General features: G+C 41.4%; 1 protein-coding gene across 1 annotated transcript in view; it reads right to left on the minus strand.

The window, feature by feature from the left end:
- Window positions 1–303: 303 nt before the first annotated feature.
- The window catches only part of LOC134796387 (protein unc-79 homolog), a 42,167-nt gene continuing 25,756 nt past the window's right edge, over window positions 304–16,714 (minus strand). The window contains exons 32-56 of the mRNA XM_063768584.1: window positions 16,462–16,567; window positions 16,047–16,187; window positions 15,448–15,580; window positions 14,877–15,003; window positions 13,762–13,864; window positions 10,613–10,708; window positions 10,349–10,425; window positions 10,069–10,178; window positions 9,786–9,884; window positions 9,372–9,498; window positions 8,724–8,818; window positions 8,028–8,154; window positions 7,576–7,688; window positions 7,177–7,293; window positions 6,726–6,864; window positions 6,182–6,336; window positions 5,539–5,666; window positions 5,000–5,212; window positions 4,406–4,634; window positions 3,593–3,762; window positions 1,927–2,111; window positions 1,432–1,591; window positions 996–1,220; window positions 703–825; window positions 304–495 (exon numbers count right to left, since the gene is read on the minus strand). Of these exons, the coding sequence (XP_063624654.1) occupies window positions 331–495; window positions 703–825; window positions 996–1,220; window positions 1,432–1,591; window positions 1,927–2,111; window positions 3,593–3,762; window positions 4,406–4,634; window positions 5,000–5,212; window positions 5,539–5,666; window positions 6,182–6,336; window positions 6,726–6,864; window positions 7,177–7,293; window positions 7,576–7,688; window positions 8,028–8,154; window positions 8,724–8,818; window positions 9,372–9,498; window positions 9,786–9,884; window positions 10,069–10,178; window positions 10,349–10,425; window positions 10,613–10,708; window positions 13,762–13,864; window positions 14,877–15,003; window positions 15,448–15,580; window positions 16,047–16,187; window positions 16,462–16,567 (3,463 nt within the window). The 3' untranslated portion in view covers window positions 304–330. The remainder of the gene's footprint in view (window positions 496–702; window positions 826–995; window positions 1,221–1,431; window positions 1,592–1,926; window positions 2,112–3,592; window positions 3,763–4,405; window positions 4,635–4,999; window positions 5,213–5,538; window positions 5,667–6,181; window positions 6,337–6,725; window positions 6,865–7,176; window positions 7,294–7,575; window positions 7,689–8,027; window positions 8,155–8,723; window positions 8,819–9,371; window positions 9,499–9,785; window positions 9,885–10,068; window positions 10,179–10,348; window positions 10,426–10,612; window positions 10,709–13,761; window positions 13,865–14,876; window positions 15,004–15,447; window positions 15,581–16,046; window positions 16,188–16,461; window positions 16,568–16,714) is intronic.

A 16,714-nucleotide genomic window follows, 5' to 3' on the forward strand; every position in this document is an offset into this window, starting at 1 on the left:
TAAATTATAAACTAAGAAAATAAAATTTCAGTACCTAGATTATGGACTAAAACATCATGACAGGTAATAGACACGTATTAACAGCTAGCTATCTCGATTTAATAATCACCGAAGTGTTAATCTGTCCTCCTCAAGTTCACATAATTATTTTATATGCAAGTATCCTGTATGACTGCATTTTATTTGAATATCTATTCAGATAATTACGAGGAATGTATTCATAAAAGAATTTTACTGAACAAGTAGTATTTAAACTCGCGTTTCTGCGTGGACGAAGCGCGCCGCACATAACCAAGAACACATTTGTTCAAACATACTTGAATAAACCGTCTATATGAAGTAGAAGGCGTGCGGCTGCAGCTCGAGCTGCGCCATCTTGGCGAGCAGGCGCAGCAGGCGGCGCTGCGGGCGCGCGGTAGCGGCCTTCTGCGCGCGCACCACTTCTGGCCGGAGCGCGCGGCACGCTGCCACACGCTCGGCTACGTGTGGAGGCATCTAGGAGCAGAACATCGAGTGTAATAATAGAAGCATTTTACGTAACATTATTTTAAGTTGGTAACTTAAGAATTAATGTTTCAAACTGTAACTTCCCACGTCAGAACTCGTAACTCTTCCAACCGTTACAAACCGTTTGTAGTTTAGCGTTAGCGCGCTAAGCTCGCCTTTGCGAGTATGTGCATGGATATCAGGATAAATACTTACACTGAAAAGCGGTGAATGCAGAATGGGCGTCCAGAGAGGTAGAAGCTTATTGAGTACAGTCGAGTTGCACTCCAGCAGAGATTCCAGCAAGCTCAGAAAATGTAGGTTCACGGTTTCCGCCAGCTGCATTAAAAATGAACTTAACGTGAGTATTGTCAACCGCTCAACTGTTGCCAACTCTTCAAGGTACATCAACAGGTGGAACAGAACTCAAAAAGGACATATTCGTCGTTTGATAGGTAGGATACATAAAAGAATATGCTTAAAAAAACATATACACCTAAGATACGTACCACTTTAGACTGCACGGTGACCTGCAGTATGCTCGGCACCAGCTTGCACCAAAAGTCCAGTAGGATACACACAGTGGTGTGGTTCGCTTCGCTACTAGGGGTGCTGGCCGCCGCTAGTTCTTCAAGGTACAGGGTCCACAGGTGGCAGAGGATGAAAGCGTGGAAAAGCGCATTCATTCGTTGAGGTCCCGGTTTTGTTTGCTCCACGTATGAAGACATTATCGTCTGGAAAATAGAACAGATAGATATGGTATCAAGCTAAACGTCCTCACTCCTGGAACCTAAATGGCCACGCACTGCGTGGTTCTAAAGGAATCTACTGCGTTTCCCTAATGCCCCTAAGCGCACAACAATATGCGTGACGATCAAAGCTTAAGGATCGAGAGATAAAGGGATTCTGAACACTTGTTTAACTACAATACTGTCTATCAGGCACCTGTATGTGGTCGGTGATGTGGCAGTTGGCGTCCTGCGGCACGGGCTGCTGCAGCGGCTGCGGCTCGGAGCCGGCGCCGCCGCACGCGTTGCACAGGGCGCCCATCACCAGCCAGGACACGAGGCGGACGCGGCTGATGCACTCGCTCACTTCTCGCGATCTGTTATGGAAAATATAGTGTTCTATTTCTGTTTTCCAAGGTTTTGTCAGGGAGCGATGGACTATGTATTCACAGAACTGATCGAAACAGATAAACGGATTTGCGATAAAGCAGAATGAGGCGTGGCTAATATGGACATATCTGTCGCATACATCCGGAAAGGTGATAAGTTAGTTACTGAGGCCCAGACAGGCCGAAAAGGTGATAGCGGAATGAATTATATGCGTTCGTCACGGACAATTGAAAATAAAAACAATCTTTAGGGCCGAGAGGACAAAAATAGAAAAGCCCTTCGCCCAGTAAAATCGGCTAGTTAAATAATAATGTATACTAACCCAGGTAATGCTGTGGTGGTGAGCCAAGGCAACACATGGCGGCCCTGCGAGCAGGCCTTGCCGCCTCTTTCAGCAGCCAGTTCTAACGCAACGTATTGAGCGATCCCGCCCTTCACGATCGCTCCTAGCGTGTCCTCGTTGAGACAAATTAGGTTGCGGTTCACTATTGACTTGGAGACGGATCCCTGGTGACAAAAAATATCAATGAATGCTATGATCTTTTATATGTAGATATGCCATACACTAACATATCAAGCGAAAAAAATGATGCTAACCAATGCTGCCAACGTCACGGCAGCATCAGTTATAATTTGTTTACAACTTCATACGCAAATGCGTAAAAGAGACGGCACAATTAAAAGAAAACCTAAGTAAAAAAGAGACGGCTAGTGTTTGTCACTTGCGCGTAAATTTGGTAAATCAGTGATACCACCATAACACGACGGCAAATAGTGGAGATGGCGCGAACCGTAAAACTTATTAAGAAAAAAAAATATCAAAGAATAAGATGTTTGACAGAAGGTGCAAATCATTTTAGTGCAGTTCTATGTAGTAATGTACTCGCTACCGAAGTAAAAAGTTTTCACATTTAGTTATGTAAATAAAATATATTATATACTTATCATTGTTACTTTTGTAACAAAAAAAATTTGGCTGGTTCAGTACGCAGAGTATGTATGTATGGTGGTTAAAATTTCACCCCGTATTTTTATATTTTATATGTACTGGATTCTACCTATTTCGTGAATACTATTAATAACATTCACCTTCCCTTTGATCAAGTGATATATACTGGTACTAGCACAGTTCATACGCAAATGTAAATAAAGCGGTAAAAATATATAACTATGTAAATAAACAATATTCCTTTCCACGAAACCGAGTTAAAAAAAAGCAAATTCAATAACAACAAAACCTTTTATTTTACTAACAATTTTATGTTATAATAATTGTTATTGTGTGAGAAAATGAAATGCCTAAAAAATACTTTTGTAGTAATCTTTGTATAAACAGCAATATAGGTACCTATTTACTTAATTGACGCGACCCGGACAATAATAATCTTTAATTTGCCAATTGTTGTAATTAATAACAAGAAAAAATGCGTGCAAGTTAAAAACTATAATATTACAGTTGAAATTTACTTCTCTTATTTGTACGACAAGCACCAAACAATGAATGCAACTTACCATGACACCTCTGCTATGATAATCTATGTACGCAGTTGGTGCGTCCTTGTCATTCTCGCTGATAAGAACATAAACTTATCTCTTTCTGTCAGCCAGCGAAAATGGCGGCCAGCTTTATTTCTTTCAAGATTAAACCGAAGAAAAACGGATTATTTCAGCTTTTACTTACGAATGATATGTGACGCCGTCAATTTTTTTGCGCTTCCGCGGATAATTTGAGCATTTCAACATAACGCAGGTCGGCATTTTGTTGCTTAATACACGTTATTTGTGGAAAAGTATTAACCGGTGTACACTTCGCGCTTGCGTCAGGCAGACTGAGACAAACTCGTACACATGACACGAGGTGAGTGCTTCAATTTTGGAACGTGTATAACACATCTTCATATAAAAGATCATAGAATGAATGGGCGTTTGTCGTTCACGACTTTGATATATGGGGGTAGCTTGGCGTGAGCAGTCCGTGTTCACGGTACCTTGATCTTGTTGAGCAGGTGCGGGTCCTGGAGTAGATCGATCATGTCGGGCAGGTGCGGCCGCATGCAGTCCACGGCGCCGGAGCCGAGGTCCCGCGCCTCGGGACCGCTTGGTGTGAGCAGGTCGCCCGTGTTCAGCGCTGGCGGGAGGACTAGGGTGCAGTTGTGACCTGGTGTAGAAAGTGAAAAACTTGAGTTAAGTAAATAAAATACATGGGTCAATATTACAATTCAAACTACACACAATTCGACCCAGCACCACACTAAGCTCTACATACACGGTGTAACATGAGGAAACCGAATAATTTTAACCACGCATTTCTGAGGCCAAAAGAAGTAAAAAATGTAATATGAGTTTAGGTCAATATAGCAAAATAAATTTTTTTTTTTGTTTTGGTTTTTCAATTTTTTGAATGTATTTGTACATAAATAATAAATGTTATTGGTAAACTTGTCACTTAAAATTGATTTTTACATTTTTTTTTTCGTAAAACCTACTTTTTGCAAAGTGTTACTTGTCACTTTTTGACATCTATCAATAAGGATATTTAGACTACGTCCCATAACAGCAACTTCACCATCAAAAAGGCCTTTTACACTATGTAACAATAAAAACTAGTTTTTTTATTTATTAATAATATCTCTGAAACTAGGCGAATTTCAAAAAAGTTTATAGGACATTTTTGTCTCTAAATATGATCAGGAATACGCTGTTAAAATTATTAGGTTTCCTCATGTTACACCGTGTTTATGGCTTGTGTTTAATGAATTGAATGAAACAATTTTATACAAATCGACTTAGTCCATAAGTACCTTGCAGCACAAACTGTATCAGTATGAACAGGTTTTCGTCCGGGATGGTGGTCTTCGTACGCAGCGCCTGCACCAGCTCGAACACAAGCACGCGACACACCAGCAACTTGTCTCTGTCGCGACTGAACACGCGCACACAGACGGCGCTCAGCTCCGAGATGATGGACAGTTTGACGACGTAGTTCTGGATGGAGTAGCTGATGATCTTGGAGATGGGCTCGAGGATGCTCTGTGTAAGAATGGTCCAAGTTACTCAAGTAAACAATACGTATCTAATATTGTTTGCCACTTTAATTATAACCAAATGTAGAATATAGAAAACGTTCGTTAATATTCGTTTATTACACACACAAAGACGAACAACTTCGCAGCATGCATCATTGGCCACAGCATCTTTGCAGATGATAGTTTCAGCGACTAAAGAAGGTATTTTGAGGAGGCAGTCTACCTCAATTACTGGTATTAATGATGATTTGAGATTCAAAACATGAGAGAAAACTAAAGAACGTTAGATATTGGCACATTTCAAGGTATTAACTTTATTAGAAGTAGCAAGCGAGCAGGAATGGGTAGCGATAGTCATTTATCACCGACCTTGTTCTGATTAGCGCCGGGTATCCTCAGCACGGCGGCGGCGGCTCGCAACAGGGTGCCAGGCTCATCCAAAGCTGGCAGCTGCAGCACTATGGAGCGGAACAGCGCTTCTAGCTGGCTCAGTAACGCGCAGCAGGCGGTGGTCGGGCCCAGCACTTCTGGCGCCAGGCACGACAGGTACAGGCAGATGTTCGACGCAATCACAGATATTTGCTGAAAACATTTCTATTTTTTATATGACGACTTTCTTAAAAGGTTATCAGTATAAACTGACGAATATTCAAAACTAGAGATATCTCTATACTTATAGACAATGTAAACAAAAATATTAATTAAGTAGGTACACTACGGAGTGTACATAAGTGATGGTAATATAAATGAGTTATCTGTGTTATATCTTGTAACCATAAATTACAAATTACCATACCATAAATACACTTAAATTAGGCTATTTGCGTTTACTGCTCTATAACCAAGCTAAGGTCCGTTTTTAAAGAATTTTAAAAGAACCGAAATAGTTACATAAGGAGTTTACTTACATCGATAGGCAAAGTTTTCTTGGAGTTCAAATGCTCGACCACGAGTTGCAGCGGCCCACACGGGTACAGCTCGTTGAAGTCGACGAATGCCTGTGCGATGCTCTTGAAGAACATCAGCCGTTGTTTCTCTTTGGGATGGGGAAATTGAAACAGTAAATCATCTTGACTACGGAAAGTCATAATCATAACTTATAAAATATAACAGATGACATAATTTTATGGAACTATGTCAGAAAAGTAATGACAAAAAATGGTAGTCTATCGTCTGCATTCCATAAAAACCGGACAAGCGCGAGTCGGACTCGCCCACCGAGGGTTCCGTACTTTTTAGTATTTGTTATAGCTACAATAGAAATATGTACATCATCCGTGAAAATTTCAACTGTCTAGCTATCACGGTTCAAATCATAAGATACAGCCTGGTGACAGACATAAGGACAGTGGAGTCTTAGTAATAGGGTCCCGTTTTTACCATTTGGGTACAGAACCCTAAAAACTGTAATGAAGGAACAGGATTAACGAAAAGTAAACAAAATCGTGAAAGTGCCTGTTGCCATATTCGTAGTTCTTATCTATCATGTGATGCTGTAATAAGCTATCAAGTTATACAAGTGCCGTTTCTGCTACAAATGAGAAAACTTACCGGGACTCCTTAGCAGGAATATCTGCAGGAACACATTGTTAGGCGCCAGTTGATGCAGCACGCAGCGCAGGAATTGGTGAGCTACGAACACTGCACTGCCCGGCAGACGGGTGTTCGTCTCTGTCTGCCAAGCGTAGTTGCCAAGTTGGACCACTCTGCCAACAAGTACCGGGGGTTTATAAGCTGAACGGCTAAGAACGCTACGCGGGTCCGCAACTGTTGGAGTTGGTAACTAGCATAAGCTACCACGAGAAACAATTTTTTTTAAAACGTAAAAGCAATATTAGAACATGCCGTCCAAACGTATGATTATAAAAAACCAGCTGTCGAGCACAAATTAGAGGTAACCGATATTTTTCCGGTTTTAACTTTTAAGAAGCACTATGATAATGGAGATCTACATGACTTTCCTTGCCCGCAGTTATTAAAAACTTATCATTTCTACAATTAATATGACCATTTTATAGTTATTTTTATTCCATGAAAATTTTAATACACGAAAAATTGAGGTAAAAAAGGTACATAGAAATAGGAGGAAACCTACCTGCTGACGTTATGCAGCAACGCCGGAAGCATGGCGGCCGCAGCACACGGCTCGCGGTGCACAAACGTAGCCAGAATGATCACGCAGAGCCCCAGCTCTTCATCACTGTACTGCTCAACTGCTGTGCCACATTCAGCGCCTGAGATATCGAATAAGAATATGTGATCAGGGTTTCAGGCCAAATCTCTACGGCGTTCGGTCTAATGCTTCCCAAATTCAATTATTTCCAACGATTGGGTGAGACGCGCTTATTACATCTACACGGTTGCCAGGCACTTTTTGCAGGAAAGCCGGTCTGCATAAAGTGACTGTCTGTCGATCTGTTTGGGGACATCCCACAATATTTAGAATCTAGTAACTATAGGCTTTCTACTTACAGTCTTTCTACAACTTTGAAATTATGATTTTTGGCGATCGATCAATGCAATCAAAGTAACATGTGGTGACTGACAGCGGTACATGAGCGTGGTGTCGGGGCGCGGCGCGGTGCCGGCGTGCGCGGCGCGGCGCCCGGCGCGGCTGTCCGCCTCCCACCAGCCGCCGCCGCCGCCGCCGTCCAGCAAGCTCTCTGCACATCCACACACACATCCAGGTAACCACCCGACACAATACAATCAGCATACGGAGAGTCATAGAATGTGTTGGTTGCCTTAAATTCCACGGCTCTTCTTTTTCCGCACACTCTAACAGAATTGAAAGCTTTAGTTTGAGAGTTAAGTTTGTTAGAAGAAAAAAATTGTAAGGCATCGAACCTTCGCGTCTACAGTTTTAAAAATTTCCGCCTATTTTACTGATAAAATAGTTATGCTAGACTACATTCCACATGTCTACGTTGATGTACCTACTATACCTGAACTCTGTGGTCTCGCTGTCGGCGGTTGAGGTAGCGGCGGTGGCGTGGGCGGCGAGCCGAGCTGCGCGGCCTGACGGGCCAGGCGCCGGGGCGATGCACCTCGAGACCGACTGAGAAATTAAAACAATCATTAGGTACAATCATTGGCCTGGTCTTATGTTACATAAGTACGCGCATCCTAATCATATTGTATCTTATTTAACTGAGGGATATCGTAGATAGTTACGTACAGAGGTACCACGCCTGCACATTCCTAGATTAAGCAAGGTCTGCGAAAGTCCGTAGTGAATTATTTCACTGCTGAGAAACTAGCCCAATAACCCGACACTCAGACGGCTTGAAAAATTCTAGATTACAACTTAAATTCACCGATTTATTTAAAGATATTTCTAAAATTTTTAAAAGCAAGGGACTAAAATTAATATAATATAACTAGTACGAATACATACGTGGCGCCCTCAGACGAGAGTTTTTTGGTTAAGTCCTGCGGCCTCGATGTCGGCGTCGGTGTCGGCTCCGGCGTCGGCTCTGGCTCGTGCTGGCTGGTGCTGGAGTCTGTCTTGTCGGTTGAATCGTCTACACGAAAAATGTAAAATTTAACCATTTGGACGCCAATGACCGATATATCCCCACCGCAGGTTCAACGCCAAAGACTGATTAATCGGTCACAGACCACAGAGCAACATAGACCTACGTGCATATACATAAAGTTCAATTTCAGTTTTGACACTTCGGTGACGTGGCGTCCGCGTGACAACTTTTGTGTTTGACACGGCGTCGAAAAGGTTAATAGACCGGTGAAAAAAATACGACGACAGTGTTACTTTGTATGCGGTATGCCCGAGCAAACACATAGTCCGTCTAAGCCTTACTTTGCACCAATTAATTAGAACAGAACAATGTGAGGTCATTATAAACGTCATGTTTTCATAGACATTTGACATTATTACACTTTGTTATTGCAAATGCCATGCCGAGTTAGGTTGGTCCGACTCTAGCCTAATAAGACTAATACGCTGGCGGACAATAAATTATTTGCCTTACAGTTGCTAGGAAACCCTTGAGTGAGTTAGGTTCATTTACCAAACCAAAAAACTGAATCCAAAAGAAATTGAAAAGTAGCTTAAGCGAGGCGGGAGTGGTACCTGGTGGTAAAGTAAGAGCTTCGCGTACACGATCGACCAGGGCGTTGAAAACTGGATACTGGTCCTTATTGGGCTTCGGACCTATGGGCAGCAATCTGGAATAGTATTCAGTAATTAGTATAGGCCTCGTGCATGAACTATAGGGGGCAGCACAGGAGCCGTCGAATTTTTGGCGCGAGGCGTAAATGTGTCGTTTATACTTCCGATGTAGCCCACAAGATGGCAGAACCTACTATGCACAAAGAAACGTACCGGTAGATGGTGGCACTTGCTTTGGCAATGTACATATGCACATGTTTCCGATTCAGGCCAAAAGATGGCAGACCATCCAACGCGCACGGTCCCTATACTAGTAATAAGCCCTAACATAAATAATATTGTAAACGTATGGCAATATGAGAAGATAATTTTTCTCAAAGCCGTTCAGTTTATTTTATAAACCCCGTAACTTTGTTGCAGATAAACCTAAAAGTCTGTATTTTATGTGACCAAGAGAGCATGACTTTAGTAATCAACTAAAAGACAGAGAGTGTTAGGCAGTTAGTTAGATAAAATCTATATGACGGTCAGTTTAACCTCTAGCCGTACGTCCACATGGAATGGGAAGCCTTTTTATAGGCGTCTGGGCGGCTAGGGGTTAGATTGTACCTCTCTGGCGGTGGGATGTGGAAGGGCTGGTGCGGCTGGTGGTGCAGCGGCGAGGGCGCGTTCCACGCCAGCTCCATCTTCGATAGCGGCGACTCCGGCGACGCGTATGCGCCAGTGAAAGCACGTACTGGCAAATCGAAAACCATGTTATTACTAAAGGTCTGTAATTAGCAGAAAGTTATCAAGTCTGTTAGTGAAGGACATCAAAGCAGCATCAATATTGTTGACTTACGATGAAAAGAGGCTAACGACTTTACGTGCGGCAACGAGAGCATAATATATGTAATCGAATGGGAAATCTGTTTGGCAGCCCAAGGTAACTTGGAGAGTTGAAGTTCTGAAAATTCTAACAGCCCTTCAAGACCTTGGGAAACCAAACTAATATAAATAAATAGTAAAAGATAGGGCGTTTACCCGGGCTCTTAACGTTGTCCTTGCGGTGCGGCGGCCAGGCGGCAAAGTTTCCATCACCATTTGATGAAGGCGCCGTGTCTGGAGATGTGCTGCTACCCACTGATCCGTACCAAAATAAAAGTGTTATTACAACGTTAGTTAATACCTACTTAGCTTTTAAGGATGACATGTAAAAAGAAGTTCGTTATTTGGTTAAGCCTTGCTTAGATTTTTTTATCTATAACACGCAGACAGTGTTTTAATACACCTACTCAATACAATATTGTTCACGATATTGTCTCACCAATGATCCTTTTCTGTTTGCCCAGTATTTTGGCCCTTGGTGAAGTCTGCGGCCCGTGTAGTTGATCAGGCCAAATCTCTACTGACTGCCCGCTCATAGGCGTAGATTTTCTGGAAATGAAAAGTTTACTATAAAGCAAAAACATACGTGAAAATGCAATTTCTAAAAGGCCGAATTTTATGTATGCGCGCCTAATAAAGTTATGTACAGTCAGCTGCAGAGAAGCATAGAAGTTTGTATGCAAAGGTGCTAAGCGAATAGTATTGCTCACTGTACTTACAAATTCGACGAGTCACTACCGATGGAGACCGAAGAACTGGTAGACAACTGATGTGTAGAACGAGATCCCAATTGAGCCTGACAACAAATAATATTATTTAAAGATAATATTAAAATTATATAATTCGAGGATAAATAAAAACGCAAAGAAAAGACGTGGTAGGTAAAGTTGACGAAATATAAAGTGAGCCGAACTTGTTCAAACTTGTTCGAGAGATCGGCTCGCTTTATATTTCGTCAATCTTACGCAAATAATTAAACTTACAATCTTGCTAAGCGGTGGGTGGGGCGCCGATGTGGTGGCAATGGTCTCGATCTTTGGCGGCGGATCTTCGTAATGCGACGGCTCATCAAACGAACCCTACAAATAAAAAATGTAATTAAAACTAGTAGTTCGCCCCGAACTGAGAACTCGCGGTTCGCCAAAAAGATCAATTGAATGCAGTGCTACTTAGTCTTAGAGATGGGCATTTCGTAATTGATTCCTAATTCCACGATTACTTGAAATTACGTTGTAATCTGATAACCGATTCCCAGATTACTTTGTAATCTAACTTATCTAACAATACCGAATTACTAAGTACAATTCCATTTGAGGAATCAGGAATAAATTTTTCAAATATTACAATTACTAGTAATTGGAATCAATGTCGATTCCTCATTACAGGAATGCATTACTTGATTCCTTTCAGATTACATTTCGTACTACTACTATCAAAAGTACATTTCGATAGTAGATATAAACGTTGTTGACTTACTAGGATGCATCTAGGTATACCTTATTTGAAACAGGTGTGCAGATTTCGAAAATGATGACGATGACCTATAAAACGATATGCATGACGACTTTTACGACATACAGCATGGCCGCCATTTTGGATTCCAAAATGGTCATCATTTTCGAAATCTGCGCCCCCTAAAACCTATAAAACGACATCAATGACGAATTGTATGACATTATGCGTGGCCGCCATCTTGGATTCCTAAATGGTCATCATTTTCGAAATCTGCGCCCCCTAAAACCTATAAAACGACATCCATGACGACTTTTATGACATAGTGCATGGCCGCCATCTTGGAATCCAAAATGGTCATCATTTTCGAAATCTGCGCCCCCTAAAACCTATAAAACGACATCCATGACGACTTTTATGACATAGTGCATGGCCGCCATCTTGGAATCCAATATGGTCATCATTTTCGAAATCTGTCCCTCCCAAAACCTATAAGGCGACATTCATGACGACTTTAATGACATACTGCATGCCGCCATTTTGGATTCCAAAATGGTCATCATTTTCGAAATCGGGGTCCCCTAAAACCTATAAGCCGACATCCATGATGACTTTTATGACATAGTGCATGGCCGCCATCTTGGATTCCAAAATAGTTATCGTTTTCGAAATCTGCGCCTCCTAAAACCTATAAAACGATATCTATGACGACTTTTATGACATTATGCGTGGCCGCCATCTTGGATACCAAAATGGTCATCAATTTCGAAATCTCCGTCAGCTAAAACTTATAAAACGACATCCATGACGACTTTTATGACATAATGCATGGCCGCCATCATGGATTCCAAAAATTTCATCATAAAAAAAATCTTCATATAAAAAATAGTATTTTATATAATAGAGAGCTTTTCAGTCGACCTTATTTAGGCAACGAAGCTTGCTGAGTTGCCTAAGTAAGGTACGAGATTGAAAAGCTTGATTATATCGCTATTGTATACAATACTTTTTCTACAAGTCAACAAAAAATAAACATACAACCGAATTGATAACCTCCTCCCTTTAGATTTGGAAGTCGGTTAATAAAATAATACTTTAAACTAGTAGAATTATACAAACAAACCAAACCAAAAGTATACAGCTAAGATACGCGAGCAGCCGCGATACCTTCATATGGGTACGCGCCCCGGCCGCCGCGCCCCGCGCCCCACGGCGGGTTGGTCAACGACACCTCGTAACTCATGAGGCCCTGGTACTTGCTCCTTGCTAAATTCAAATTTTAAACAGTTTTTCGATTTAAGCCACCGTAGCCTATGGAGACTAACAAGTAACGCAGCGGTTTTCGTAGTCTATGGATGTTCATATATTAAGGGTGTCACATGCGCGTTTCTGAATTATGAAGCAATTGTTCCTACGATATAACCTAAAATAATAAATGTGTAAACCGAGCACTTTCATTTGATACCAAACTCGATCATACATTCTTGCAATTAAAATGACCAGAATAGCAAGACCCCTCACAAATAGCTTTTTAGCATTTTCAGCTCTTCTAGCTCAATAACCTCTTGTTAGCCAGCTCAAAATTTAATGAGTAAAATATAATGCCCTCAACTATTCACCCAATTTCATTTAAATTAGAACATTTTTACTTAAGTTATTGAGTATCAAACTATCCTCTGATAGTTCAGCTTAAAAACATCGAAATGACGGGACGTGCCCCTAGCCAGCCGTGTGTTCAAAGTCGAATGTAAGAACTTCACTTCGCTTCGCTCGCTCGTTCGAAAAATAAAAAGGTATTTATCTAGATAATATTATGAGCATAAGTAGTGAAGATATCTATAGATATTCTTTTTTAGGTGCAAGACGTCGGATACGTCATCACCAAACTTAAATGGAGCTGGGCGGGACATGTTGCCAGGCAGAGTGATGGCAGGTGGGCCAAAATCTTAACGGAATGGTGGCCGCTTTTAAACGAAAGGAGAGCCTGGCGTCCGTTGGCTCGTTGAGTGGACAACATTCGGAAGATTGCAGGTCCGTTCTGGATGAGATTGGCTCAGGACCGGTATAAGTGGCGTACTCGAAGAGAGGCCTATGCTTAGCAGTGGGCGATAAAAGGCTGATATGATGATGATGATTATTCCTTTTTTACTTCAAATGTTAAACATACACGGTGTAACATGAGGAAACCGAATAATTTTAACCACGCATTTCTGAGGTCAAAAGAAGGAAAAAATGTAATATGAGTTTAGGTCAATTTTGCAAAAAAAAAAATTTTTTTTGTTTTGTTTTTTTCAATTTTTTGAATGTATTTGTACATAAAAAATAAATGTTATTGGTGAACTTGTTACTTAAAATTGATTTTTAAATTTTTTTTCGCAATACCTTCTTTTTGCAAAGTGGTACTTGTCACTTTTTGACATCTATCAATAAGGATATTTAGACTACGTCCCATAGCAGCAACATTACCATCAAAAAAGCCTTTTACATTATGTAACAACAAAAACTTGTTTATTTTTAAATTAATATTATCTCTGAAACTAGGCGTTTTAAAAAAAAAGTTTATAGGACATTTTTGTCTCTAAATATGATCAGGAATACGCTGTTAAAATTATTCGGTTTACTCATGTCACACCGTGTATATGTGCTGTATACTGTATATGTCCTCAACTATATAAATTACCGGTGCAGTACTCCCGTGTACAGTAGTGTCGACGTCGCTGGTTTCAGGAATAGCGATCAGCTCGCTCTCTGACGACTCATGCTCGAGGCTCCATTGCTGATACCTGTTGATAAGACAAATAAATAAATAAATATTAGGGGACACACAGAACAACCTAGCCCCAAACAAAGCAAAGCTTGTACTATGGGTGCTAGGCGACGATATACATACTTATATAGTTACGAGTAAATACATACTTAAATACATAGGAAACATCCATGACTCAGGAACAAATATTTGTGTTCATCACAAATAAATGGCCTTACTGGGATTCGAACCCAGGACCATTATTGGCTTGACAGGCAGGGTCACTACCCACTAGGCCAGACCGGTTGACAAGATGATATTGTATACAAATATGCAGATGAGTTTTATCATCAATAACTTCAATTGGTCACAAAATAGTATCGACAATGGATATTATTACAGGAGAGCGTTGATGAAGCAATGATGTTAACCATTTTTCAGGTCGCACCAATCTAGAAGGTATTCCAAAAAATTCAAATATATTCCAAGCAGTTTTTATATTCGGGATTTGTTGAAGACGGGTCTCATAAGTCTAATTAGAACCTTAAATCGGAATGCCTAGGCTAAAATTCTATTGACACGTAGGTAGAGTCAGACCGTGCTAAATTGCAAGTGTTATACTGTCAAGTATGGTGCTCCTATGAGACTTGTACGCAAATCACATTGTCACTGTCAAGTCGATGCAAACTTAACGTAGTCGGACTCTATATGTCAGCAAATCGCAACATGGTTGGAAAAGGTGAACTAGAAAGGAGTGGTGTTCAAGACTAAGGCCCACCTGGCATCTCGATGCGGTCATTGACATATATTTCAGGACGGGCCTTACGGGCACTAAAAATGGCACTAGTTCAGCGGTGTCACTAACGAATTAGAGCCAATCGTGCAGTCTAACGCAACTAGTTGCGACCGATCGCGCGCGTGATGCGAACTCATCAACCAATCGCGTTGTACCGGTGTCACACCGCTGTACTGGCCCCATTGTTATTGCCCGTAAGGCCAGTCCTGAGATATATGTCAATGGTTGCGGTATAGTTCTGGAAGGTACTGACTTGTTGGCGGGCTGCTCCCAGTGCGTGGGCATGGCGTCCGCGGACTTGGGCTTGCGCTCCAGCGGCGCCGGGCTGCCCGCCGCGCGCTCCCCCGCCGCGCACGACTTCAGCGACGGCTGCGACAGCTCTGGAGGACACACATTGAAGGCTCATTTAGACGGTGCGAGATGTCACATGCGAGTTTCATTACATTGCAGTTTTTGACCGGTCGGTTGAATTGGACGTAACCAACAGTCCGCAATGTAACTAAAATCGCATGCAAGTTCGCGCGCCATCTAAATCAGCCTGAGAAAGGGTCGACTAAACAACCTTACGTATAATGGCAGGGCTACAGGATGTGGCACACCTAATAGTAGATTACTGTAGGTGTAGAGGATCGTTAGTTGAATACTGGTCGAATATTTAAGTAGCCGGTACTGTCAAATGATTTACATACTTTACAATTTTTTAATATATTTCATGATGCTATCCCCTAATATAAAAGCATTTTGACGGCCCCCCCATGGAAAAGCTACGTGAACCTCAATCGAAACCTACATATAAAAACATTTCTTTATAGTTTTACACCTACCTCTTGTGGTGTGTGGCATCACAATCATGGGCGGGATGCGCTTGCAGACGTGGTACTGCGCCTCTACGGTGTTGAGCACGATGCGAACTAACGACTGGACTTGCGCACACAATGTCCCGCTGCCGTAGTGATACTGCAAATAGACATATTTCTTGGAAAATATTCAGAATCAAACAATATTTAATTTAATCTAGATGCTATATCCACAATGTTGTTAAGCCCTCAGGGTTCGAAGAACCTGACTAGAGTCCGTCTACACTAGGCCGCCCGACAAGATTTACGCGGCCATAATTAGAATAGAATGCTTTATTGCGAAACCATGGTAATGATATAGTTGTTACAGTAAAAAAATGTGAAAACACATGGCACCCTGTTAGGGCATTGCAAATAAATCTTACATCTAGGTAGTTTTTGAACATTAGGACTACTGCCAAAATGCCAAGTCGGTGCAAATTGTGGTCGGAATTCACAAGAGTGCTTGTCTTGTAGCACAAAAACCGTACGAGAGTACTGTTGCGCCGCAGGAAAACTTTCAGTGCAGCTTAGGCCATAAATAGTAGAATATTGCAACATGATTGTAAGATTAATTAGTGCCATACCTTGTACATGACGACGGACAGAGCCATAAGCCAGTGACGTCTGACATGGGGTTCTAGAGCGTGTAGGGAGTGAGTGACCAGGGTGCCGGCCATGGACATCGGGGCAGTCACGCCGGCGCTTGAGCCGGGGCTGCTGCAAAACTGTCAAAAAACAAATTATGCCCTGCAACAATTTCGACAACCCACTACTAGAAAGGGCTGCGCTGAGCGAGGATAGGTAAATTAAGTGATTCTAATGGTTCTAATTTGTCGGAAAAAGATTCAGTTTTAATATCAGTAATGAAATAAACGCATTTGTATTTGTATTTGTAATATCAATACCATCAAATCCCAAATTTAATCGACGGCTGGCGACAACAATATGAGAAAGGCAATAGTCTAAATTCTCTAAATCATCAATAAAAAATAAACTTACTTGTAACAGCATTAATGTGGGTTCAGCAATACTGGCGCCCATCAAGTGGTTTTGGTCCAAAACCTGGGGTAAGTTCGCTATGAACGCGTTGAAGATTGCAGATTGCCTGTATACGAAAAAAAACTTTTAACAAATAGAGATGCGTGAAACGAATTTAAATAAGTATTTTTAGTCTAGAAGACAAAAGCTCTTTCTATGTACATTTTTGTTTCTATTCAAACATTGCTCTTAGATTTTGTACATACCATACATA

This window comes from Cydia splendana, chromosome 1, assembly GCF_910591565.1.
Source record: "Cydia splendana chromosome 1, ilCydSple1.2, whole genome shotgun sequence".
Classification (NCBI taxonomy): domain Eukaryota; kingdom Metazoa; phylum Arthropoda; class Insecta; order Lepidoptera; family Tortricidae; genus Cydia; species Cydia splendana.